Source organism: Scyliorhinus torazame, unplaced genomic scaffold, assembly GCF_047496885.1.
Source record: "Scyliorhinus torazame isolate Kashiwa2021f unplaced genomic scaffold, sScyTor2.1 scaffold_436, whole genome shotgun sequence".
NCBI lineage: Eukaryota > Metazoa > Chordata > Chondrichthyes > Carcharhiniformes > Scyliorhinidae > Scyliorhinus > Scyliorhinus torazame.
The window spans coordinates 76,228-103,225 of NW_027308163.1; the positions used below are offsets into that span (position 1 = coordinate 76,228).

Genomic DNA, 26,998 nt, shown 5'->3' on the forward strand with positions numbered 1-26,998 from the left:
TGGGAGTGTTGGATGGGGACAGTGTAGAGGGAGCTTTACTCTGTATCTAACCCCGTGCTGTACCTGCCCTGGGAGTGTTTGATGGGGACAGTGCAGAGGGAGCTTTACTCTGTATCGAACCCCGTGCTGTACCGTCCTGGGAGTGTTTGATGGGGACAGTGTAGAGGTAGCTTTACTCTGTATCTAACCCCGTGCTGTACCTGTCCTGGGAGTGTTTGATGGGGACAGTGTAGAGGGAGCTTTACTCTGTATCTAACCCCGTGCTGTACCTGTCCTGGGAGTGTTTGATGGGGACAGTGTAGAGGGGGCTTTACTCTGTATCTAACACCGTGCTGTACCTCTCCTGGGAGTGTTTGATGGGGACAGTGTAGAGGGAGCTTTACTCTGTATCTAACCCCGTGCTGTACCTGTCCTGGGAGTGTTTGATGGGGACTGTGTAGAGGGAGCTTTACTCTGTATCTAACCCCGTGCTGTACCTTTCCTGGGAGTGTTTGATGGGGACAGTGTACAGGGAGCTTTACTTTGTATCTAACCCCGTGCTGTACCTGTCCTGGGAGTGTTTAATGGGGACAGTGTAGAGGGAGCTTTACTCTGTATCTAACACCGTGCTGTACCTGTCCTGGGAGTGTTTGATGGGGACAGTGTAGAGGGAGCTTTACTCTGTATCTAACCCCGTGCTGTACCTCTCCTGGGAGTGTTTGATGAGGACAGTATAGAGGGAGCTTTACTCTGTATCTAACCCCGTGCTGTACCTTTCCTGGGAGTGTTTGATGGGGACAGTGTAGAGGGAGCTTTACTCTGTATCTAACCTCGTGCTGTACCTCTCCTGGGAGTGTTGGATGGGGACAGTGTAGAGGGAGCTTTACTCTGTATCGAACCCCGTGCTGTCCCTGTCCTGGGAGTGTTTGATGAGGACAGTGTAGATGGAGCTTTACTCTGTATCTTAACACCGTGCTGTACCTGTCCTGGGAGTGTTTGATGGGGACAGTGCAGAGGGAGCTTTACTCTGTATCTTACCCCGTGCTGTACCTCTCCTGGGAGTGTTTGATGGTGACAGTGTAGAGGGAGCTTTACTCTCTATCTAACCCCGTGCTGTACCTGTTCTGGGAGTGTTTGATGGGGACAGCGTAGAGGGAGCTTTACTCTGTATCTAACCCCGTGCTGTCCCTGTCCTGGGAGTGTTTGATGGGTACAGTGTAGAGGGGGCTTTACTCTGTGTCTAACCCCGTGCTGTACCTGTCCTGGGAGTGTTTGATGGGGACAGTGTAGAGGGAGCTTTACTCTGTACCTAAAGTAGAGGGAGCTTTACTCTGTATCTAACCCCGTGCTGTACCTGTCCTGGGAGTGTTTGATGGGGACAGTGTAGAGGGAGCTTTACTCTGTATCTAACCCCGTGCTCTCCCTGTCCTGGGAGTGTTTGATGGGGACAGTGTAGAGGGAGCTTTACTCTGTATCTAACCCCGTGCTGTCCCTGTCCTGGGAGTGTTTGATGGGGACAGTGTAGAGGGAGCTTTACTCTGTATCTAACCCCGTGCTCTCCCTGTCCTGGGAGTGTTTGATGAGGACAGTGTAGAGGGAGCTTTACTCTGTATCTAACCCCGTGCTGTCCCTGTCCTGGGAGTGTTTGATGGGGACAGTGTAGAGGGAGCTTTTCTCTGTATCTAACCCCGTGCTGTACCTGTCCTGGGAGTGTTTGATGGGGACAGTGTAGAGGGAGCTTTACTCTGTATCTAACCCCGTGCTCTCCCTGTCCTGGGAGTGTTTGATGAGGACAGTGTAGAGGGAGCTTTACTCTCTATCTAACCCCGTGCTGTACCTTTCCTGGGAGTGTTTGATGGGGACAGTGTAGAGGGAGCTTTACTCTGCATCGAACCCCGTGCTGTACCGTCCTGGGAGTGTTTGATGGGGACAGTGAAGAGGGAGCTTTACACTGTATCTAACCCCGTGCTGTACCTCTCCTGGGAGTGTTTGATGGGGACAGTGAAGAGGGAGCTTTACTCTGTCTCTAACCCCGTGCTGTACCTGTCCTGGGAGTGTTTGATGGGGACAGTGTAGAGGGAGCTTTACACTGTGTCTAACCCCGTGCTGTACCTGTCCTGGGAGTGTTTGATGGGGACAGTGTAGAGGGAGCTTTACTCTGTATCTAACCCCGTGCTGTATCTGTCCTGGGATTGTTTGATGGGGACAGTGTCGAGGGAGCTTTACTCTGTATCTAACCCCGTGCTGTACCTGTCCTGGGAGTGTTTGATGGGGACAGTGTAGAGGAAGCTTTACTCTGTATCTAACCCCGTGCTGTACCTGTCCTGGGAGTGTTTGATGGGGACAGTGTAGAGGGAGCTTTACACTGTATCTAACCCCGTGTTGTACCTGTCCTGGGAGTGTTTGATGGCCACAGTGTAGAGGGAGCTTTACTCTGTATCTAACACCGTGCTGTACCTTTCCTGGGAGTGTTTGATGGGGACAGTGTAGAGGGAGCTTTACTCTGTATCTCACCCCGTGCTGTACCTGTCCTAGGAGTGTTTGATGGGGACGGTGTAGAGGGAGCTTTACTCTGTATCTAACCCCGTGCTGTACCTGTCCTGGGAGTGTTTGATGGGGACAGTGTAGAGGGAGCTTTACTCTGTATCTAACCCCGTGCTCTCCCTGTGCTGGGAGTGTTTGATGAGGACAGTGTAGAGGGAGCTTTACTCTCTATCTAACCCCGTGCTGTACCTTTCCTGGGAGTGTTTGATGGGGACAGTGTAGAGGGAGCTTTACTCTGTCTCTAACCCCGTGCTGTACCTGTCCTGGGAGTGTTTGATGGTGACAGTGTAGAGGGAGCTTTACTCTGTATCTAACCCCGTGCTCTCCCTGTCCTGGGAGTGTTTGATGAGCACAGTGTAGAGGGAGCTTTACTCTCTATCTAACCCCGTGCTGTACCTTTCCTGGGACTGTTTGATGGGGACAGTGTCGAGGGAGCTTTACTCTGTCTCTAACCCCGTGCTGTACCTGTCCTGGGAGTGTTTGATGGGAACAGTGTAGTGGGAGCTTTACTCTGTATCTAACACCGTGCTGTCCCTGTCCTGGGAGTGTTTGATGGGGACAGTGTAGTGGGAGCTTTACTCTGTATCTAACCCCGTGCTGTACCTGTCCTGGGAGTGTTTGATGGGGACAGTGTAGAGGGAGCTTTACACTGTATCTAACACCGTGCTGTCCCTGTCCTGGGAGTGTTTGATGGGGACAGTGTAGTGGGAGCTTTACTCTGTATCTAACCCCGTGCTGTACCTGTCTTGGGAGTGTTGGATGGGGACAGTGTAGAGGGAGCTTTACTCTGTATCTAACCCCGTGCTGTACCTGTCCTGGGAGTGTTTGATGGGGACAGTGTAGAGGGAGCTTTACTCTGTATCTAACCTCGTGCTGTACCTGTCCTGGGAGTGTTTGATGGGGACAGTGCAGAGGGAGCTTTACTCTGTATCTAACCCCGTGCTGTACCTGTCCTGGAAGTGTTTGATGGGGACAGTGTAGAGGGAGCTTTACACTGTGTCTTACCCCGTGCTGTACCTGTCCTGGGAGTGTTTGATGGGGACAGTGTAGAGGGAGCTTTACTCTGTATCTAACCTTGTGCTGTACCTGTCCTGGGAGTGTTTGATGGGGACAGTGTAGAGGGAGCTTTACTCTGTATCTAACCCCGTGCTGTATCTGTCCTGGGAGTGTTTGACGGGGACAGTGTAGAGGGAGCTTTACTCTGTATCTAACCCCGTGCTGTACCTGTCCTGGGAGTGTTTGATGGGGACAGTGTGGAGGGAGCTTTACTCTGTGTCTAACCCCGTGCTGTACCTGTCCTGGGAGTGTTTGATGGGAACAGTGTAGAGGGAGCTTTACTCTGTATCTAACCCCGTGCTGTACCTCTCCTGGGAGTGTTTGATGGGGACAGTGTAGTGGGAGCTTTACTCTGTATCTAACCCCGTGCTGTACCTGTCCTGGGAGTGTTTGATGGCGACAGCGTAGATGGAGCTTTACTCTGTATCTAACCCCGTGCTGTCCCTGTCCTGGGAGTGTTTGATGGGGACAGTGTAGAGGGAACTTTTATTTTTATTTAACCCCGTGCTGTACCTGCTCTGGGAGTGTTTGATGGGGACAGTGTAGAGGGAGCTTTACTCTGTATCTAACCCCGTGCTGTACCTGTTCTGGGAGTGTTTGATGGGGACAGTGTGGAGGGAGCTTTACTCTGTGTCCAACCCCGTGCAGTATCTGTCCTGGGAGTGTTTGATGGGGACAGTGTAGAGGGAGCTTTAATCTGTATCTAACCCCGTGCTGTACCTGTCCTGGGAGTGTTTGATGGGGACAGTGTAGAGGGAACTTTTATTTTTATCTAACCCCGTGCTGTCCCTGTCCTGGGAGTGTTTGATGGCGACAGTGTAGAGGGAGCTTTACTCTGTATCTAACACCGTGCTGTACCTGTCCTGGGAGTGTTTGATGGCTACAGCGTAGATGGAGCTTTACTCTGTATCTAACCCCGTGCTGTACCTGCCCTGGGAGTGTTTGATGGGGACAGTGTAGAGGGAGTTTTACTCTGTATCTAAACCCGTGCTGTACCTGTCCTGGGAGTGTTTGATGGCGACAGTGTAGAGGGAGCTTTACTCTGTATCTAACACCGTGCTGTACCTGTCCTGGGAGTGTTTGATGGGGACAGTGTAGAGGGAGGTTTACTCTATATCTAACCCCGTGCTGTACCTGTCCTGGGAGTGTTTGATGGGGACAGTGTAGAGGGAGCTTTACTCTGTATCTAACCCCGTGCTGTACCTGTCCTGGGAGTGTTTGATGGGGACAGTGTAGAGGGAGCTTTACTCTGTATCTGACCCCGTGCTCTCCCTGTCCTGTGAGTGTTTGATAGGGACAGTGTAGAGGGAGCTTTACTCTGTATCTAACCCCGTGCTGTACCTGTCCTGGGAGTGTTTGATGGGGACAGTGTAGAGGGAGCTTTACTCTGTATCTAACACCGTGCTGTCCCTGTCCTGGGAGTGTTTGATGGGGACAGTGTAGAGGGAGCTTTACTCTGTATCTAACCCCGTGCTGTACCTGTCCTGGGAGTGTTTGATGGGGACAGTGTAGAGGGAGCTTTACTCTGTATCTAACCCCGTGCTGTATCTGTCCTGGGATTGTTTGATGGGGACAGTGTCGAGGGAGCTTTAGTCTGTATCTAACCCCGTGCTGTACCTGTCCTGGGAGTGTTTGATGGGGACAGTGTAGAGGGAGCTTTACTTTGTATCTAACCCCGTGCTGTACCTGTCCTGGGAGTGTTTGATGGGAACAGTGTAGATGGAGCTTTACTCTGTATCTAACCCCGTGCTGTCCCTGTCCTGGGAGTGTTTGATGGCGACAGTGTAGACGGAGCTTTACTCTGTATCTAACCCCGTGCTGTACCTGTCCTGGGAGTGTTTGATGGGGACAGTGTAGAGGGAGTTTTACTCTGTATCTAACCCCGTGCTGTACCTGTCCTGGGAGTGTTTGATGGAGACAGTGTAGACGGAGCTTTACTCTGTATCTAACCCCGTGCTGCACCTGTCCTGGGAGTGTTTGATGGGGACAGTGTAGAGGGAACTTTTATTTTTATCTAACCCCGTGCTGTACCTGTCCTGGGACTGTTTGATGGGGACAGTGTGGAGGGAGCTTTACTCTGTGTCTAATCCCGTGCTGTCCCTGTCCTGGGAGTGTTTGATGGCGACAGTGTAGAGGGAGCATTACTCTGCATCTAACCCCATGCTGTACCTGTCCTGGGAGTGTTTGATGGCGACAGCGTAGATGGAGCTTTACTCTCTATCTAACACCGTGCTGTACCTGTCCTGGGAATGTTTGATGGCGACAGTGTAGAGGGAGCTTTACTCTCTATCTAACACCGTGCTGTACCTGTCCTGGGAATGTTTGATGGCGACAGTGTAGAGGGAGCTTTACTCTGTATCTAACACCGTGCTGTACCTGTCCTGGGAGTGTTTGATGGGGACAGTGTTGAGGGAGCTTTACTCTGTATCTAACCCTATGCTGTCCCTGCCCTGGGAGTGTTTGATGGGGACAGTCTAGATGGAGCTTTACTCTGTATCTAACCCCGTGCTGTACCTGTCCTGGGAGTGTTTGATGGGGACAGTGTAGAGGGAGGTTTACTCTGTATCTAACCTCATGCTGTATCTGTCCTGGGAGTGTTTGATGGGGACAGTGTAGAGGGAGCTTTACTCTGAATCTAACCCCGTGCTGTACCTGTCCTGGGAGTGTTTGATGGGGACAGTGTAGAGGGAGCTTTACTCTGTATCTAAAGTAGAGGGAGCTTTACTCTGAATCTAACCCCGTGCTCTCCCTGTCCTGTGAGTGTTTGATAGGGACAGTGTGGAGGGAGCTTTACTCTGTATCTAACCCCGTGCTGTACCTGTCCTGGGCGTGTTTGATGGTGACAGTGTAGAGGGAGCTTTTCTCTGTATCTAACACCGTGCTGCACCTGTCCTGGGAGTGTTTGATGGCGACAGTGTAGACGGAGCTTTACTCTGTATCTAACCCCGTGCTGTACCTGTCCTGGGAGTGTTTGATGGGGTCAGTGTAGAGGGAGCTTTACTCTGTATCTAACCCCGTGCTGTACCTGTCCTGGGAGTGTTTGATGGGGACAGTGTAGAGGGACCTTTACTCTGTATCTAACCCCGTGCTGTACCTGTCCTGGGAGTGTTTGATGGGGACAGTGTAGAGGGAGCTTTACTCTGTATCTAACCCCGTGCTGTACCTGTCCTGAGAGTGTTTGATGGGGACAGTGTAGAGGGAGCTTTACTCTGTATCTAACTCCGTGCTGTACCTGTCCTGGGAGTGTTTGATGGGGACAGTGTAGAGGGAGCTTTACTCTGTATCTTACTCCGTGCTGTACCTGTCCTGGGAGTGTTTGATGGGGACAGTGTAGAGGGAGCTTTACTCTGTATCTAACACCGTGCTGTACCTGTCCTGGGAGTGTTTGATGGGGACAGTGTAGAGGGAGCTTTACTCTGTATCTAACACCGTGCTGTACCTGTCCTGGGAGTGTTTGATGGGGACAGTGTAGAGGGAGCTTTACTCTGTATCTAACACCGTGCTGTACCTGTCCTGGGAATGTTTGATGGCGACAGTGTAGAGGGAGCTTTACTCTGTATCTAACACCGTGCTGTACCTGTCCTGGGAATGTTTGATGGCGACAGTGTAGAGGGAGCTTTACTCTGTATCTAACACCGTGCTGTACCTGTCCTGGGAATGTTTGATGGGGACAGTGTAGAGGGAGCTTTACTCTGTATCTAACCCCGTGCTGTACCTGTCCTGGGAATGTTTGATGGGGACAGTGTAGAGGGAGCTTTACTCTGTATCTAACCCCGTGCTGTACCTGTCCTGGGATTGTTTGATGGGGACAGTGTAGAGGGAGCTTTACTCTGTATCTAACCCCGTGCTGTCCCTGTCCTGGGAGTGTTTGATGGGGACAGTGTAGAGGGAGCTTTACTCTGAATCTAACCCCGTGCTGTACCTGTCCTGGGAGTGTTTGATGGGGACAGTGTAGAGGGAGCTTTACTCTGTATCTAAAGTAGAGGGAGCTTTGCTCTGAATCTAACCCCGTGCTGTGCCTGTCCTGGGAGTGTTTGATGGGGACAGTGTAGAGGGAGCTTTACTCTGTATCTAACCCCGTGCTGTACCTGTCCTGGGAGTGTTTGATGGGGACAGTGTAGAGGGAGCTTTACTCTGTATCTAACCCAGTGCTGTACCTGTCCTGGGAGTGTTTGATGGGGACAGTGTAGAGGGAGCTTTACTCTGTATCTAACCCCGTGCTGTACCTATCCTGGGAGTGTTTGATGGGGACAGTGTAGAGGGAGGTTTACTCTGTATCTAACCCCATGCTGTACCTGTCCTGGGAGTGTTTGATGGGGACAGTGTAGAGGGAGCTTTACTCTGTATCTAACCCAGTGCTGTACCTGTCCTGGGAGTGTTTGATGGGGGCAGTGTAGAGGGAGCTTTACTCTGTATCTAACCCCGTGCTGTACCTGCCCTGGGAGTGTTTGATGGGGACAGTGTAGAGGGAGCTTTACTCTGTATCTAACCCCGTGCTGTACCTATCCTGGGAGTGTTTGATGGGGACAGTGTAGAGGGAGGTTTACTCTGTATCTAACCCCATGCTGTACCTGTCCTGGGAGTGTTTGATGGGGACAGGGTAGAGGGAGCTTTACTCTGTATCTAACCCCGTGCAGTACCTGTCCTGGGAGTGTTTGATGGGGACAGTGTAGAGGGAGCATTACTCTGTATCTAACCCCGTGCTGTACCTGTCCTGGGAGTGTTTGATGGGGAGAGTGTAGAGGGAGCTTTACTCTGTATCTAACCCCGTGCTGTACCTGTCCTGGGAGTGTTTGATGGGGACAGTGTAGAGGGAGCTTTACTCTGTATCTAACCACGTGCTGTACCTGTCCTGGGAGTGTTTGATGGGGACAGTGTCGAGGGAGCTTTACTCTGTATCTAACCCCGTGCTGTACCTGTCCTGGGAGTGTTTGATGGGGATGGTGTAGAGGGAGCTTTACTCTGTATCTAACCCCGTGCTGTACCTGTCCTGGGAGTGTTTGTTGTTCTTTCTCTCCTTGTTCCAGCTCCTCAGCGGCCGCTGTCCTTGGCCGCGCGCGGGGCCGTTCCACACGAGCGCACGGACGGCCCAGGGACCACCCAGCAGCCACCCCTCGCTGGCTGACCCGCAGAAGGATGGCGGCCAGCAGGAGCAAGCCCTTGTGACGTACGAGGACCTGTTCGAGGAGGCCCAGCGCCAGTCCGGGACGCGGGGCACCTACGAGCGGGTGCTGCGCGCCTTCTGCAAACGCGACATCCGGCGGCGGGGACACGTGGAGTTCATCTACATGGCACTGCGAAAAATGCCGGAGTTCGGGGTGGAGCGGGAACTCGCCGTCTACAACAAACTGCTTGATGTCTTCCCCAAGGAGGTCTTCGTTCCTCGTAACTACATTCAGCGGATGTTCAACCACTTCCCCAGACAGCAGGAATGTGCCATCCAGGTCCTTGAGCAGATGGAGAACTACGGTGAGTTCCCCCCGCCCTGTCTCCCGCTCAAATGCTCACATCCCATTCGTGGTATTCCTGCAAGCTCCTCGCCCACTCACTCCTATTCCATTGGACACAAACCCCTTCCCGTTCACTCCCACTCTACACAATCCCAATGGACCCAAAACTCTTCCCGTTCACTCCCACTCTACACAATCCCAATGGACACAAACCCCTTCCCGTTCACTCCCACTCCACACAATCCCAAAGGACCCAAACCCCTTCCCGTTCACTCCCACTCTACACAATCCCAATGGACCCAAACCCTTTCCCGTTCACTCCCACTCTACACAATCCCAATGGACCCAAACCCCTTTCCCTTTTTTCCAACTCTACACAATCCCAATGGACCCAAACCCCTTTCCCTTCACTCCAACTCTACACAATCCCAATGGACCCAAACCCCTTCCCGTTCACTCCCACTCTACACAATCCCAATGGACACAAACCCCTTCCCGTTCACTCCCACTCCACACAATCCCAAAGGACCCAAACCCCTTCCTGTTCACTCCCACTCTACACAATCCCAATGGACCCAAACCCCTTCCCGTTCACTCCCACTCTACACAATCCCAATGGGCCCAAACCCCTTCCCGTTCACTCCCACTGTACACAATCCCAATGTACCCAAACCCCTTCCCGTTCACTCCCACTCTACACAATCCCAATGGACACAAACCCCTTCCCGTTCACTCCCACTCTACACAATCCCAATGGACCCAAACCCCTTCCCGTTCACTCCCACTCTTCACAATCCCAATGGACACAAACCCCTTCCCGTTCACTCCCACTCTACACAATCCCAATGGACACAAACCCCTTCCCGTTCACTCCCACTTGACACAATCCCAATGGACCCAAACCCCTTCCCGTTCACTCCCACTCTACACAATCCCAATGGACCCAAACCCCTTCCCGTTCACTCCCACTCTACACAATCCCAATGGACCCAAACCCCTTCCCGTTCACTCCCTCTGTACACAATCCCAATGGACCCAAACCCCTTCCCGTTCACTCCCACTGTACACAATCCCAATGGACCCAAACCCCTTCCCGTTCACTCCCACTCTACACAATCCCAATGGACCCAAACCCCTTCCCGTTCACTCCCACTCTACACAATCCCAATGGACCCAAACCCCTTCCCGTTCACTCCCACTCTGCACAATCCCAATGGACCCAAACTCCTTCCCGTTGACTCCCACTGTACACAATCCCAATGGACACAAACCCCTTCCCGTTCACTCCCAGTCTACACAATCCCAATGGATCGAAACCCCTTCCCATTCACTCCCACTCTACACAATCCCAATGGACCCAAACCCCTTCCCGTTCACTCCCACTCTACACAATCCCAATGGACCCAAACCCCTTCACGTTCACTCCCACTCTACACAATCCCAATGGACCTAAACCCCAATGAGGAGTTTTCAGAGATCGGGAGGGAGCGAGGGAGGGATTTGAAGAGGAGGATGAGAATTGTCGGGGCTGGAGGAGGTGAGAGAGATAGGGAGGGATTTGAACAGGAGGATGGGAATTGTAGGGGCTGGAGGTTAGAAGATAGGGAGGGAGGGGGGAGGGAGGGATTTGAACAGGAGGATGGAAATTGTAGGGGCTGGAGGTTACGGAGATAGGGAGGGCGGGGGCGAGGGTGGGATTTGAACAGGAGGATGAGAATTGTAGGGGCTGGAGGAGGTTACAGAGATAGGGAGGGAGGGGGCGAGGGAGGGATTTGAAAAGGAGGATGAGAATTGTAGGGGCTGGAGGAGGTTACAGAGATAGGGAGGGAGGGATTTGAACAGGAGGATGAGAATTGTAGGGGCTGGAGGAGGTTACAGAGATAGGGAGGGAGGGGAGTGAGGGAAGGATTTGAACAGGAGGGTGAGAATTGTAGGGCCTGGAGGAGGTTATAAAGATAGGGAGGGAGGGAGGGATTTGAACAGGAGGATGAGAATTGTCGGGGCTGGAGGAGGTTACAGAGATAGGGAGGGGGCGAGGGAGGGATTTGAACTGGAGGATGAGGGTTGTGGGGGCTGGAGGAGGTTACGGAGATAGGGAGGGAGTCAGGGATTTGAACAGGAGGATGAGAATTGTGAGGCCTGGAGGAGGTTACAGAGATAGGGAGGGAGGGGGCGAGGGAGGGATTTGAACAGGAGGATGAGAATTGTCGGGGCTGAAGAGGTTACAGAGATAGGGAGGTAGGGGGCGAGGGAGGGATTTGAAGAGGAGGATGAGAATTGCAGGGGCTGGAGGAGGTTACAGAGATAGGGAGGGATGGGGCGAGGGAGGGATTTGAACAGGTTGAGAATTGTAGGGGCTGGAGGAGGTTACAGAGATAGGGAGGGAGGGGGCGAGGGAGGGATTTGAACAGGAGGATGAGAATTGTCGGGGCTGGAGGAGGTTACAGAGATAAGGAGGTAGGGGGCGAGGGAGGGATTTGAACAGGAGGATGTGAATTGTAGGGGCTGGAGGAGGTTACAGAGGTAGGGAGGGAGTGGGCGAGCGAGGGATTTGAACAGGAGGATGGGAATTGTAGGGGCTGGAGGAGGTTACAGAGACCGGGAGGGAGGGAGGGATTTGAACAGGATGATGAGAATTGTCGGGGCTGGAGGAGGTTAGGGAGATAGGGAGGGGTGAGGGAGGCATTCGAACAGGAGGATGGGAATTCTAGGGGCTGGAGGAGGTTACAGAGATAGGGAGGGAGGGGGCGAGGGAGGGATTTGAACAGGAGGATGAGAATTGTAGGGCCTGGAGGAGGATACAGAGATAGGGAGGGAGGGGGGGGGCGAGGGAGGGATTTGAAGAGGAGGATGAGAATTGTAGGGGCTGGAGGAGGTTACAGAGATAGGGAGGGAGGGAGGGATTTGAACAGGAGGATGAGAGTTGTAGGGGCTGGAGGAGGATACAGAGATTGGGAGGGAGGGGGCGAGGGAGGGATTTGAACAGGAGGATGAGAATTGTAGGGCCTGGAGGAGGTTACAGAGATAGGGAGTGGGGGCGCGAGGGAGGGATTTGAACAGGAGGATGGGAATTGTAGGGCCTGGAGGAGGTTACAGAGATAGGAAGTGGGGGCGCGAGGGAGGGATTTGAACAGGAGGATGGGAATTGTAGGGCCTGTAGGAGGTTAAAGAGATAGGGAGGTAGGGGGCGAGGGAGGGATTTGAACAGGAGGATGGGAATTGTGGGGGCTGGAGGAGGTTACAGAGATAGGGAGGGAGGGATTTGAACAGGAGGATGGGAATTGTAGGGGCCTGGAGGAGGTTTCAGAGATAGGGAGGGAGGGGGCGAGGGAGGGATTTGAAGAGGAGGATGAGAATTGTAGGGCCTGGAGGAGATTACAGAGATAGGGAGGTAGGGGGCGAGGGAGGGATTTGAACAGGAGGATGGGAATTGTAGGGCCTGGAGGAGGTTACAGAGATAGGGAGGGAGGGGGCGAGGGAGGGATTTGAAGAGGAGGATGAGAATTGTAGGGCCTGGAGGAGGTTACAGAGATAGGGAGGTAGGGGGCGAGGGAGGGATTTGAAGAGGAGGATGGGAATTGTGGGGGCTGGAGGTGGTTACAGAGACACAGGGAGGGCGGTCACGGAATGGGATCTTGCTGTACTTGGTGAATGTCCCTGACGATCTCCCCCCCCCCCCCCCCCCACCCCCATCCCAGGGATCTTGCCGGACGTGGAGACGAAGACCCTCTTGATCCAAGTCTTCGGGGCGAAGAGCCACCCGCTGAGGAAGTTCCAGCGCCTCCTGTATTGGTTCCCCCGCTTCAGGCACGTCAACCCCTTCCCGCTGCCCCAGCCACCGCCGTCGGACCCGGTGGAGATCGCCCGGCTCGGCCTGAGGCGGATCGCCAACGACCTCAGCGGCCAGGTCACCGTCTACCAGGTAAGCCCGCCCCGGGAGAGGGCGGGGGAACGGGACTGCGCTCCGCCCCCCACCCCCCGGCGCGAGTCCCCCACATGCCGAAACGTGAATTCGGCACTCCGCCATTTCCCGATCGTCGGAAAGACCCGCCCGGTCCACTGATGTCCTTCTTCGGGAAGGAAATCTGCCGCCCTCGCCCGGCCGGGCCTACGTGTGGCTCCGGGCCTACGTGTGGCTCCGGGCCTACGTGTGGCTCCGGGCCTACGTGTGGCTCCGGGCCTACGTGTGGCTCCGGGCCTACGAGTGGCTCCGGGCCTACGTGTGGCTCCGGGCCTACGTGTGGCTCCGGGCCTACGTGTGGCTCCGGGCCTACGTGTGGCTCCGGGCCTACGTGTGGCTCCGGGCCTACGTGTGGCTCCGGGCCTACGTGTGGCTCCGGGCCTACGTGTGGCTCCGGGCCTACGTGTGGCTCCGGGCCTACGTGTGGCTCCAGACCCACAGCGACGTTGTTGACTCACTCTCTGCTGCCCCCCCCCCCCCCCCCCCTGAAGGGCGATTAGGGATGGGCTGCGAATGTTGGCGACGGCCATGCCCTGTGAACGATTAACCCACCCACCCTGGCGCTGCCCCCCCCCCTCCCCCAAGCGACGGCCCCCGTCTAACGTCCGGGAAACCCGCCGTTTTTTTTTTTTTTTTTGTTGTTTTTTTTTTTTTTTTGCAGGCGCCTCGCTCGTACCTGGGACCCGACGCCCTCGAGGTCCGCGTGCCACACATCGTAGGTGAGCATTCCGGCGTCTCTCCTGGCGCCTGTTTGCGCGGCGATCGGGAGCAGGGAGTGAGGCCCAGTCCTCCTCCTGAGGGGGTGGGGTGGGGTGGGGGTGTTGGGCTGAAGTGGGTCACGTGACCGTGGACTCCGCAAGACTTGAGCGCGGGCGGATCGCGCGCGCCTCTGGGTGCGCGCTGCCGGGAAGGGGGCAAAAAGGAAACCGATGGCGGCCATTTTGTTTCGGCGCTGCGGAGCAGCGGAGGCGGGGAGAGGGGGCAGCACTGGCAGGGGCGACCCCGAGTGCGCCCATCGCCAAACCAGCGGTCGATTGAACGCAATCGGCCGAATCCGTCACGCCCGCCCCCCCCCAACCCTGGAAGCGACGCCCGTCCTGTCCGTTGGAAATTCGGTACACTCGGGTTCGGCAGATTTTGGGGGAATGGGAGATCTCGTCCCCCTCCGTTGCCCTGTCAAGCCAGCGACGTGGTATCTCCGCTGTCGCCGAGAGAAGCAGCCAAAGTGGCCCAGGCGTCGACGGCAATGGATCCACCCTCCGAGATTCAGGGGGAGGGAGGCGGAGTTCCCCCCTCGAATCCTGGCCTGAGTTACGGCGTTAGCTTCAAACCGCTCCCTGCAGCGGTGAGTTCCACATTCTCCCCACTCTTTTGGGTAACGACGTTCCTCCGGGATGGATTGATTCGGGAATTCCTCACCACGATGTTCCATCCCCTCCCCGCTCTCCCCAGCCCTGGTCTCGCTCACTCTAGAACATAGAACATAGAACATAACAGCGCAGTACAGGCCCTTCGGCCCTCGATGTTGCGCCGACCTGTGAAACCGCTCTAAAGCCCATCTACACTATTCCCTTATCGTCCATATGTCTATCCAATGACCATTTAAATGCCCTTAGTGTTGGCGAGTCCACTACTGTTGCAGGCAGGGCATTCCACGCCCTTACTACTCTCTGAGTAAAGAACCTACCTCTGACATCTGTCCTATATCTATCTCCCCTCAATTTAAAGCTATGTCCCCTCGTGCTAGACATCACCATCCGAGGAAAAAGGCTCTCACTGTCCACCCTATCCAATCCTCTGATCATCTTGTATGCCTCAATTAAGTCACCTCTTAACCTTCTTCTCTCCAACAAAAACAGCCTCAAGTCCCTCAGCCTTTCCTCATAAGATCTTCCCTCCATACCAGGCAACATTCTGGTAAATCTCCTCTGCACCCTTTCCAATGCTTCCACATCCTTCCTATAATGCGGCGACCAGAATTGCACGCAATACTCCAAATACGGCCGCACCAGAGTTTTGTACAGCTGCAACATGACCTCCTGACTCCGGAACTCAATCCCTCTACCAATAAAAGCTAACACACCGTACACCTTCTTCACAACCCTCTCAATCTGGGTGGCAACTTTCAGGGATCTATGTACATGGACACCGAGATCTCTCTGCTCATCCACACTGCCAAGAATCTTACCATTAGCCCAGTATTCTGTCTTCCTGTTATTCCGTCCAAAATGAATCACCTCACACTTTTCTGCATTAAACTCCATTTGCCACCTCTCGGCCCAGCTCTGCAGCTTATCTATGTCCCTCTGTAACCTGCTACATCCGTCCGCACTGTACACAACTCCACCGACTTTAGTGTCATCTGCAAATTTACTCACCCATCCTTCTACATCTCCCCCACGTTCACCCTACCGAAACCTGGGAATCCTGCTGAGAGTAACTCACCCCCTGACCCCCCCCCCCCCCAAAAAGCCCGTCGGCCACCCACACGGACACAAGTCAGGAGCGCGACGGGACCACCCCCCGCTCGCCTGGGTGAGCCCGGCTCCCGACGACACTTGAGAAGCTCGACACCGTCCCGGACAAAGCAGCTTGATTGCTCCTCCTTCCACGAACATTCAAACGCTCCACCACCGCCGTCGGACAGTGGCAGCCGTGTGTCCCGTCTACAAGAGGCACGGCAGCAACTCACCGAGGTTCCTCAGGCGGCGCTCCCCCCCGAACCCACAACCGTTACCATCCAGAAGGACAAGAGCCGCAGATACCTGGAAACCCCACCGCCTGGAGGTTCCCCTCCGAGTCACTCCCCACCCCGACTATCGGCCGTTCCTTCGCTGTCGCCGGGTCGAACCCCAGAGCTAACAGCACGGTGGGTGTACCGACCCCACACGGGATTGCGAGGGGTTCAGGAAGGCAGCTCGCCCCCACCGCGCGCAGGCGGGACAGTAAGATGCGAAGAGGACGTAAGGGGGCGCAGGCAGGTGGGGCCAAAAACTCTGGCGAACGGGGTACCAGGCGGGCGGGACGGTGGCACAGCGGTTGGCACTGCCGCCGCCTCAGGGCGCCAGGGACCCGGGTTCGATTCCCGGCTTGGGCCGCTGACTGTGCGGCGTCTGCGCCTTCTCCCCGTTTCCTCCCACAGTCCAAAGACGTGCAAGTGATCGGTGTGCGGGCTTACGGGGACAGGATTGGGGGGGGGGAGGGCGTAGGTAGACGGCTCTTTTCGGAGGGGCGGCGCTGACTCGATGGGCCGAATGGACGGGACTGATTCCATTGGTCCATTTTTTGAAGAATTGTTAAAGGCGGGTTGGTGGCAGAGTTCCGTGATGTAGAGGGAGCTGGGTGGCAGAGCGTATGGATTGCAAACGGTTGACGTTTGCACCCGCTCTAGTTCGGAAGAGTCGACTCGATCGGCCACTTTGAAGAGTGACGGGAAGAGCGAGTACGGGATACTGTTTGCAAACTAACCTCCTCTTCCCCCCCACCCTCCTCCCTCCAGGGATCCAAAGCCCCGACCAGCGAGATCTCCTGGCCCGCCACGATAGCCGCCGTCCCGTTTTCGTCGAGGGCCCCTTCCCGCTGTGGCTGCGCAGGACGTGCGTGCAGTACTACATCCTCCGCGGCGACCCGGGTGCCGAGGTGAGCGGGAACCCCCCCCCACCTCCCCCCTAGTTATACCCTCTTGTGCCTCGGGCTGGACCGCGAAAGAAATCGCCAAATTCTACTGGAGGGGCTGGGTTAGCACACTGGGCTAAATCGCTGGCTTTGAAAGCAGGCCAGCAGCGCGGTTCGATTCCCGTAACGGCCTCCCTGAACAGGCGCCGGAATGTGGCGACTAGGGGGCGTTTCACGGTACCTTCGTTGAAGCCGACTCGTGACGCTAAGCGGTTTTCATTTCAAGTGGGCTAACTCTTTTGGAAGAGGCGACGCAGAGGTCGCCCCCCCCCCCCCCCCAGCGGCCGCCCCGCAGGAAGGTGGCGGATGGATCTTGCAGGAGCGGCGGAGGAGAGGAGGCCCTCCCTCAGAGAGGCCGGCCCGACGATCGGTGGGAACCGAACGCAGGCCAGACCCCATTTGAGGCCCCCCCCCCCCACCCTCCCCGGTGCAGGAAACACCCCCCCCCCCCCCAGCGTTCCCTCGATGTTCTGGCCTGCAGTGTCCAGGTGTGGGGGGGGCGTGGCCTCGGGGGCCCATCTCGGCCTAACGAGGTTACCGTGAAAATCCCCTGGTCGCCACATTCCGGCGCCAGTTCGGGTACGCGGAGGGAGAACTCAGAATGTCCGATTCACCCGAACAGCGCGTCCTTGCGGGGTGGTTAGCACTGCTGCCTCACAGGGACCAGGGTCCCCGGGTTCGATTCCCGGCTCGGGTCACTGCCTGCGCGCAGTCCGCACGTTCGGGGCTTGTGGGAGGAAACCGGAGCGCCCGGAGGAAACCCACCCTCGCCCGTGGTGCCTGATCCAACAAGTGGGCCCAGGCTTCAAATTTGGGCTCGATTCCAACGCTGGCCAGAAGCGACTCCAGTCCACAGGGTCGAACACCTTCTCCGCATCCAGCCGTTCCCCTGACGATAGGAAGGGTCTCGCATTTGAGGACGCCTGCCTCCCCAATCGCCTTTTTTAACCTGCTCTAACTACGGCAGTCACTGCGTTTGCCCTTCTTCCTTTTGATAGCTATGTTCTAATGCTCGGAGTCGCCAGGTATCGAATGATACCGTCACAAGGTTCGACCAGGTATCGCTCAAACAGCCAAACAACGAGTTAATCAGGATCAATGATACTTTATTTACACACGAGATTTACTTACACATGCAGCATAAACACTACGAGTTAACTACACCTAACAACTAAGACAACCTGTACTGAACTTCAGGCACCCGGCTTAGGTCAGGGGGACAGTGGCCGTTGTTCGATTCTGGGTCTATCGGGTCTGGGGGAGTAACTGCTGCCCGGTGGGTCTCATCCGTCTGGCAGTGGGCGCTGAGCTTGAACTGGCTGTGCTGCGATTGGAGGTGGACGTTGCCGGTGGGCCAGGTCCAAGAGAGGGTCGAACGCCTGGCGGTCTCTCTTTATCCTTGGGGGGGGGGGGGGGGTTTCGCGCTCCTTTGGGCTGTCCTTAGGTTTGGACCCCACTAATTGGGCAGTTCCCGATCGCTGCGTTCGATCTGAGCCAATAAAGGGGTGGTCCTTGACGGCCGGGCGTGTCCTAAGCGGTCGCTGACCCTGTGGTCGACGCTTCCCGGGTACAGGGAGTGGCGCCGAAATGTCTGGGATTGTATCGGTCGCTCGAGTGTCAGTCCTTTGTCTTACGGAGATGGGGCATTAAATGCTAATCGGTTGGGGGTTTCGATGCCGTCTGGGTTCCTGGCTCACAGATATACGTTCAGACTCTGTGCCTGCCTGAATCTCGCATTGGCCGCATTTCCCTTCAGGCTTTGCGAACGTCCATGTTTCTTGCCGCAAGTGGCCATCCCAGGTGGCCCCACACCTGCGGAAGGCGGCCCCCCAACCTCCCCTTGGCGAGAATCTTGGCGTAATAATAATAATCTTTGCGCTGCCTCACCCAGGCGTCAGCCCCCTTGAAACCTGCAGAGCTGGGCTGAGAGGTGGCAAATGGAGTTTAATGTAGAGAAGTGTGAGGTGATTCACTTTGGATGGAATAACAGGAATGCGGAATATTTGGCTAATGGTAAAGTTCTTGGAAGTGTGGATGAGCAGAGAGATCTAGGTGTCCATGTACATAGATCCCTGAAAGTTGCCACCCAGGTTGATAGGGTTGTGAAGAAGGCCTAGGGAGTGTTGGCCTTTATTGGTAGAGGGATTGAGTTCCGGAGTCAGGAGGTCATGTTGCAGCTGTACAAAACTCTGGTACGGCCGCATTTGGAGTATTGCGTACAGTTCTGGTCACCGCATTATAGGAAGGACGTGGAGGCTTTGGAGCGGGTGCAGAGGAGATTTACCAGGATGTTGCCTGGTATGGAGGGAAAATCTTATGAGGAAAGACTGAGGGACTTGAGGTTGTTTTCGTTGGAGAGAAGAAGGTTAAGAGGAGACTTAATAGAGGCATACAAAATGATCAGGGGGTTGGATAGGGTGGACAGTGAGAGCCTTCTCCCGCGGATGGAAATGGCTGGCACGAGGGGACATAGCTTTAAACTGAGGGGTAATAGATATAGGACAGAGGTCAGGGGTAGGTTCTTTACGCAAAGAGTAGTGAGGCCGTGGAATGCCCTACCGGCAACAGTAGTGAACTCGCCAACATTGAGGGCATTTAAAAGTTTATTGGATAAACCTATGGATGATAATGGCATAGTGTAGGTTAGAGGGCTTTTGTTTCGGTGCAACATCGTGGGCCGAAGGGCCTGTACTGCGCTGTATCGTTCTATGTTCTATGTTCTAAATGAAATGAAAATAATAATCGCTTATCGTCACAAGTAGGCTTCAATGGAGTCACTGTGAAAGGCCCCCTAGTCGCCCCGTTCCATATACAGTGAATGGTAGAGCCCTCAAGAGTATTGACAGTCAGAGAGATCTAGGTGTACAGGTCCACAGGTCACTGAAAGGGGCGACACAGGTGGAGAAGGTAGTCAAGAAGGCCGACGGCATGCTTGCCTTCATCGGCCGGGGCATTGAGTATAAGAATTGGCAAGTCATGTTGCAGCTGTATAGAACCTTAGTTAGGCCACACTTGGAGTATAGTGTTCAATTCTGGTCGCCACACTACCAGAAGGATGTGGAGGCTTTAGAGAGGGTGCAGAAGAGATTTACCAGAATGGTGCCTGGTATGGAGGGCATTAGCTATGAGGAGCGATTGAATAAACTCGGTTTGTTCTCACTGGAACGACGGAGGTTGAGGGGCGACCTGATAGAGGTCTACAAAATTATGAGGGGCATAGACAGAGTGGATAGTCAGAGGCTTTTCCCCAGGGTAGAGGGGTCAATTACTAGGGGGCATAGGTTTAAGGTGCGAGGGGCAAGGTTTAGAGGAGATGTACGAGGCAAGTTTTTTACCCAGAGGGTAGTGGGTACCTGGAACTCGCTGCCGGAGGAGGTGGTGGAAGCAGGGACGATAGGGACATTTAAGGGGCATCTTGACAAATACATGAATAGGATGGGAATAGAGGGATACGGACCCAGGAAGTGTAGAAGATTGTAGTTTAGTCGGGCAGCATGGTCGGCACGGGCTTGGAGGGCCGAAGGGCCTGTTCCTGTGCTGTACTTTTGTGCCCCCCTGAAAATCCCTCCCTACCCGGGATCGACTGACTCACCCGTCACTGACTCACCCGTCACTGACTCACCCGTCACTGACTCACCCGTCACTGACTCACCCGTCACTGACTCACCCGCCACTGACTCACCCGTCACTGACTCACCCGTCACTGACTCACCCGTCACTGACTCACCCGTCACTGACTCACCCGTCACTGACTCACCCGTCACTGACTCACCCGTCACTGACTCACCCGTCACTGACTCACCCGTCACTGACTCACGTCGGTTGACCTTTCTATGGACAAGGGGACCTGAATCGTTGGCAGTATTCTGGGTGGGGTCGATCTCGTGCCCCGTGTCGATAGAAACGTGGAATTCAAACAGGGCAGAAGGAGGCCGTTCGGCCCATCGAGTCTGCACCGACCCACTGAACGAGCGCCACCCCCCTCAATCCCCGTAACCTAACCTGCACATCTTTGGACACTAAGGGACAATTTAACATGGCCAATCCACCTAACCTGTGCATCTTTGGACACTAAGGGACAATTTAACACGGCCAACCCACCTAACCTGTACATCTTTGGACACTAAGGGACAATTTAACACGGCCAATCCACCTAATCTGTACATCATTGGGCACTAGGGGACAATTTAACACGGCCAATCCACCTAACCTGTACATCATTGGGCACTAGGGGACAATTTAACACGGCCAATCCACCTAACCTGTACATCTTTGGACACTAGGGGACAATTTAACACGACCGATCCACCTAAACTGTACATCTTTGGACACTAGGGGACAATTTAACACGGCCAATCCACCTAATCTGTACATCATTGGGCACTAGGGGACAATTTAACACGGCCAATCCACCTAACCTGTACATCATTGGGCACTAGGGGACAATTTAACACGGCCAATCCACCTAACCTGTACATCTTTGGACACTAGGGGACAATTTAACACGACCAATCCACCTAAACTGTACATCTTTGGACACTAGGGGACAATTTAACACGGCCAATCCACCTAAACTGTACATCTTTGGACACTCAGGGACAATTTAACACGGCCAATCCACCTAACCTGCACATCTTTGGACACTAAGGGACAATTTAACACGGCCAATCCACCTAACCTGTACATCTTTGGACACTAAGGGACAATTTAACACGGCCAATCCACCTAACCTGTACATCTTTGGACACGAAGGGACAATTTAACATGGCCAATCCACCTAACCTGTACATCTTTGGACTGTGGGAGGAAACCGGAGCACCCGGAGGAAACCCACGCACACAGTGACCCAATCCGGAATCGAACCTGGGACCCTGGCGCTGTGAGGAAACAGTGCTAACCACCGTGCTACCGAGACCTCCCTATTTCTATACTATGCTCCCTCTGGAATATAGGACAACATTCCACTTCACTTCCCAATGATCTGCTGTCCTGACAGGCTCGATGTTTGCGATTGGTGCGTGAGGAGACCCAGAATCCCCAGCTTTCTGCCCTCTCTCTCCATTTAAATAACATTCAGCTTCTTTATTCTCCCTACCGAAGTACACGACCCTAGCCCATCTGCAGGGGCGGGAGGGGGGTGGGGTGTCGGCCTGGATTATAGAGCACAAATCCTAGAATATAGACATCTCCCTCCATAAGTGCGGCGCTCCCTCAGTACTGGCACCGGGGGGAGTGTCGGCCTGGATTATGGAGCTCAAATCCTAGAGTATAGACATCTCCCTCCGACAGTGCAGCGCTCCCTCAGTACTGGCACCGGGGGGAGTGTGGGTCTGGATTATGGAGCTCAAATCCTAGAGTATATACATCTCCCTCCGACAGTGCGGCGCTCCCTCAGTACTGGCACCGGGGGGGAATGTCGGCCTGGATTATGGAGCTCAAATCCTAGAGTATAGACATCTCCCTCCGACAGAGCAGCGCTCCCTCAGTACTGGCACCGGGGGGAGAGTCGGCCTGGATTATGGAGCTCAAATCCTAGAGTATAGACATCTCCCTCCGACAGTGCAGCACTCCCTCAGTACTGGCACCGGGGGGAGAGTCGGCCTGGATTATGGAGCTCAAATCCTAGAGTATAGACATCTCCCTCCGACAGTGCAGCGCTCCCTCAATACCGGCACCGGAGGGAGTGTGGGCCTGGATAATGGAGCTCAAATCCTAGAGTATATACATCTAACTCCGACAGTGCAGCGCTGCCTCAGTACTAGCACCGGGGAGAGTGTCGGCCTGGATTATGGAGCTCAAATCCTAGAGTATAGACATCTACCTCCGACAGCGCAGCGCTCCCTCTGTACTGGCACCGGGGGGAGTGTGGGCCTGGATTATGGAGCTCAAATCCTAGAGTATAGACATCTACCTCCGACAGTGCAGCGCTCCCTCAGTACTGGCACCGGGGGGATTGTCGGCCTGGATTATGGAGCTCAAATCCTAGAGTATGTACATCTACCTCCGACAGTGCAGAGCTCCCTCAGTACTGGCACCGGGGGGAGTGTGGGCCTGGATGATGGAGCTCAAATCCTAGAGTATACACATCTGCCTCCGACAGTGCAGCGCTCCCTCAGTACTGGCACCGGGGGGATTGTCGGCCTGGATTATGGAGCTCAAATCCTAGAATATAGACATCTCCCTCTGACAGTGCAGCGCTCCCTCAGTACTGGCACCGGGGGGAGTGTGGGCCTGAATTATGGAGCTCAAATCCTAGAGTTTAGACATCTCCCTCCGACAGTGCAGCGTTCCCTCAGTACTGGCACCGGGGGGAGTGTGGGCCTGGATTATGGAGCTCAAATCCTAGAGTTTAGACATCTGCCTCTGACAACCCCCGTTTGACCTTTGCCCTTTTCTCGATAGGGGGGCCGACCCGTTGACCCCGAGCGCAATTTCTACTACCCTTTGGAGATGAACTTTGACCTGGAACGTGACCTTGGGGACGACGACGAACTTGACGTCGAGGAAGGTAACCGCCACCCCCCTCCTCTCTTGTAGGGGCTGGAGGAGGTTACAGAGATAGGGAGGGAGGGATTTGAACAGAAGGATGAGAATTGTCGGGGCTGGAGGAGGTTACAGAGATAGGGAGGGAGGGAGGGATTTGAACAGGAGGATGGGAATTGTAGGGGCTGGAGGAGGTTACAGAGATAGGGAGGGACGGGCGCGAGGGAGGGATTTGAACAGGAGGATGAGAATTGTCGGGGCTGGAGGAGGTTACAGAGATAGGGAGGGAGGGGACGAGGGAGGGGTTTGAAGAGGAGGATGGGAATTGTAGGGGCTGGAGGAGGTTACAGGGATAGGGAGGGAGGGGGGCGAGGGAGGAATTTGAACAGGAGGATGAGAATTGTCGGGGCTGGAGGAGGTTACAGAGATAGGGAGGGAGGGATGGAGGGATTTGAACAGGAGGATGAGAATTGTAGGGGCTGGAGGAGGTTACAGAGATAGGGAGGGAGGGGACGAGTGAGGGATTTGAACAGGAGGATGAGAATTGTAGGGGCTGGAGGAGGTTACAGAGGTAGGGAGGGAGGGGGCGAGGGAGGGATTTGAATAGAAGGATGAGAATTGTAAGGCTGGAGGACGTTACAGAGATAGGGAGGGAGGGGGCGAGGGAGAGATTTGAACAGGAGGATGGGAATTGTCGGGGCTGGAGGAGGTTACAGAGATAGGGAGGGAGGGAGCGAGGGAGAGATTTGAACAGTTGGATGAGAATTGTCGGGGCTGGAGGAGGTTACAGAGATAGGGAGGGAGGGAGCGAGGGAGAGATTTGAACAGTTGGATGAGAATTGTCGGGGCTGGAGGAGGTTACAGAGATAGGGAGGGAGGGATGGAGGGATATTGAACAGGAGGATGGGAATTGTAGGGGCTGGAGGAGGTTACAGAGATAGGGAGGGAGGGAGGGAGGGATTTGAACAGGAGGATGAGAATTGTAGGGGCTGGAGGAGGTTACAGAGATAGGGAGGGAGGGAGGGATCTTGAACAGGAGGATGAGAATTGTCGGGGCTGGAGAAGGTTACAGAGATAGGATGGAGGGGGGCGAGGGAGGGATTTGAAGAGGAGGATGTGAATTGTAGGGTCTGGAGGAGGTTACAGAGATAGGGAGGGAGGGAGGGATTTGAACAGGAGGATGAGAATTGTCGGGGCTGGAGAAGGTTACAGAGATAGGGATGGAGGGGGGCGAGGGAGGGATTTGAAGAGGAGGATGGGAATTGTAGGGGCTGGAGAAGGTTTCAGAGATAGGGAGGGAGGGGGGAGGGATTTGAACAGGAGGATGGGAATTGTCGGGGCTGGAGGAGGTTACAGAGATCGGGGAGGGAGGGGGCGAGGGAGGGATTTGAACAGGAGGATGAGAATTGTCGGGGCTGGAGGAGGTTACAGAGATAGGGAGGGAGTGGGGGGCGAGGGAGGGATTTGAACAGGAGGGTGAGAATTGTCGGGGCTGGAGGAGGTTACAGAGATAGGGAGGGAGGGATGGAGGGATTTGAACAGGAGGATGGGAATTGTAGGGGCTGGAGGAGGTTACAGAGATAGGGAGGGAGGGATGGAGGGATTTGAACAGGAGGATGGGAATTGTAGGGGCTGGAGGAGGTTACAGAGATAGGGAGGGAGGGAGGGAGGGATTTGAACAGGAGGATGAGAATTGTAGGGGCTGGAGGAGGTTACAGAGATAGGGAGGGAGGGAGGGATTTGAACAGGAGGATGAGAATTGTCGGGGCTGGAGAAGGTTACAGAGATAGGGATGGAGGGTGGGCGAGGGAGGGATTTGAAGAGGAGGATGGGAATTGTAGGGTCTGGAGGAGGTTACAGAGATAGGGAGGGAGGGGGGCGAGGGTGCGATTTGAACAGGAGGATGAGAATTGTCGGGGCTGGAGGAGGTTACAGAGATAGGGAGGGAGGAGGGATTTGAACTGGAGGATGGGAATTGTCGGGGCTGGAGGAGGTTACAGAGATCGGGAGGGAGGGGGCGAGGGAGGGATTTGAACAGGAGGATGAGAATTGTCGGGGCTGGAGAAGGTTACAGAGATAGGGAGGGAGGGGGTGAGGGAGGGATTTGAACAGGAGGGTGAGAATTGTCGGGGCTGGAGGAGGTTACAGAGATAGGGAGGGAGGGGGGGGCGAGGGAGGGATTTGAACAGGAGGATCGGAATTGTCGGGGCTGGAGGAGGTTACAGAGATAGGGAGGGAGGGGACGAGGGAGGAATTTGAACAGGAGGATGAGAATTGTAGGGGCTAGAGAAGGTTACAGAGATAGGGAGGGAGGGGGCGAGGGAGGGATTTGAACATGAGGATTGGAAATTGTCGGGGCTGGAGGAGGTTACAGAGAGAGGGAGGGAGGGGGTGAGGGAGGGATTTGAACAGGAGAATGAGAATTGTAGGGCTGGAGGAGGTTACAGAGATAGGGAGGGAGGGGGGGCGAGGGAGGGATTTGAACAGGAGGATGAGAATTGTCGGGCTGGAGAAGGTTACAGAGATAGGGAGGGAGGGGGGCGAGGGATTTGAACAGGAGAATGAGAATTGTAGGGGCTGGAGGAGGTTACAGAGATAGGAAGGGAGGGGGCGAGGGAGGGGTTGGAACAGGAGGATGAGAATTGTCGGGGCTGGAGAAGGTTACAGAGATAGGGAGGGAGGGGGTGAGGGAAGGATTTGAACAGGAGGGTGAGAATTGTCTGGACTGGAGAAGGTTACAGAGATAGGGAGGGAGGGGGGCGATTGAGAGATTTGAACAGGAGGATGGGAATTGTAGGGGTTGGAGGTGGTTACAGAGATAGTGAGGGAGGGGGCGATGGGAGGGATTTGAAGAGGAGGATGAGAATTGTTGGGGCTGGAGGAGGTTCCAGAGATAGGGACGGATTTGAACAGGAGGATGGGAATTGTAGGGGCTGGAGGAGGTTACAGAGATCGGGAGTGGAGGGTGGCGAGGGAGGGATTTGAATAGGAGGGTGAGAATTGTAGGGGCTCGATGAGGTGACAGAGATAGGGAGGGAGGGGGCGAGGGAGGAATTTGAAGAGGAGGATGGGAATTGTAGGGGCTGGAGGAGGTTACGGAGATAGGGAGGTGGGGGTGGGGCGAGGGAGGGATTTGACGAGGAGGATGTGAATTGTAGGGGCTGGAGGAGGTTAGGGAGATAGGGAGGGAGGGGGGCGAGGGAGAGATTTGAACAGGTGGATGGAATTGTTGGGGCTGGAGGAGGTTACAGAGATGGGGAGGGAGGGGGCAAGGGAGGGATTTGGACAGGAGGATGAGAATTGTCGGGGCTGGAGGAGGTTACAGAGATAGGGAGGGAGGGGGGCGAGGGAGGGATTTGAACAGGAGGATGGGAATTGTAGGGGCTGGAGGAGGTTACAGAGATAGGGAGGGAGGGGGCGATGGAGGGATTTGAACAGGAGGATGAGAATTGTCGGGGCTGGAGGAGGTTAGGGAGGGAGGGAGGGCGTGGGAGGGATTTGAAGAGCAGGATGAGAATTGTCGGGGCTGGATGAGGTGACAGAGATAGGGAGGGAGGAGGCGAGGGAGGGATTTGAAGAGGAGGATGGGAATTGTAGGGCTGGAGGAGGTTACAGAGATAGGGAGGGGAGGGGGGCGAGGGTGGGATTTGAACAGGATTGTAGGGGCTGGAGGAGGTTACAGAGATAGGGAGGGAGGTGGCGAGGATGGGATTTGAACAGGAGGATGAGAATTGTAGGGGCTGGAGAAGGTTTCGGAGATAGGGAGGGAGGGAGGGATTTGAACAGGAGGATGGGAATTGTCGGGGCTGGAGGTGGTTACAGAGATAGGGAGGGAGGGGGCGAGGGTGCG

The 26,998-nt window shown here is 54.9% G+C and overlaps 1 protein-coding gene across 1 annotated transcript in view; it reads left to right on the forward strand.

The window, feature by feature from the left end:
* Positions 1-23,202, forward strand: part of LOC140406290 (evolutionarily conserved signaling intermediate in Toll pathway, mitochondrial-like) — a 78,842-nt gene extending 55,640 nt beyond the window's left edge. The window contains exons 3-7 of the mRNA XM_072494403.1: positions 8,607-9,048; positions 12,728-12,951; positions 13,652-13,709; positions 16,490-16,629; positions 23,068-23,202. Coding sequence (XP_072350504.1) covers positions 8,607-9,048; positions 12,728-12,951; positions 13,652-13,709; positions 16,490-16,629; positions 23,068-23,202 — 999 coding nt within the window. The remainder of the gene's footprint in view (positions 1-8,606; positions 9,049-12,727; positions 12,952-13,651; positions 13,710-16,489; positions 16,630-23,067) is intronic.
* Positions 23,203-26,998: the final 3,796 nt, after the last annotated feature.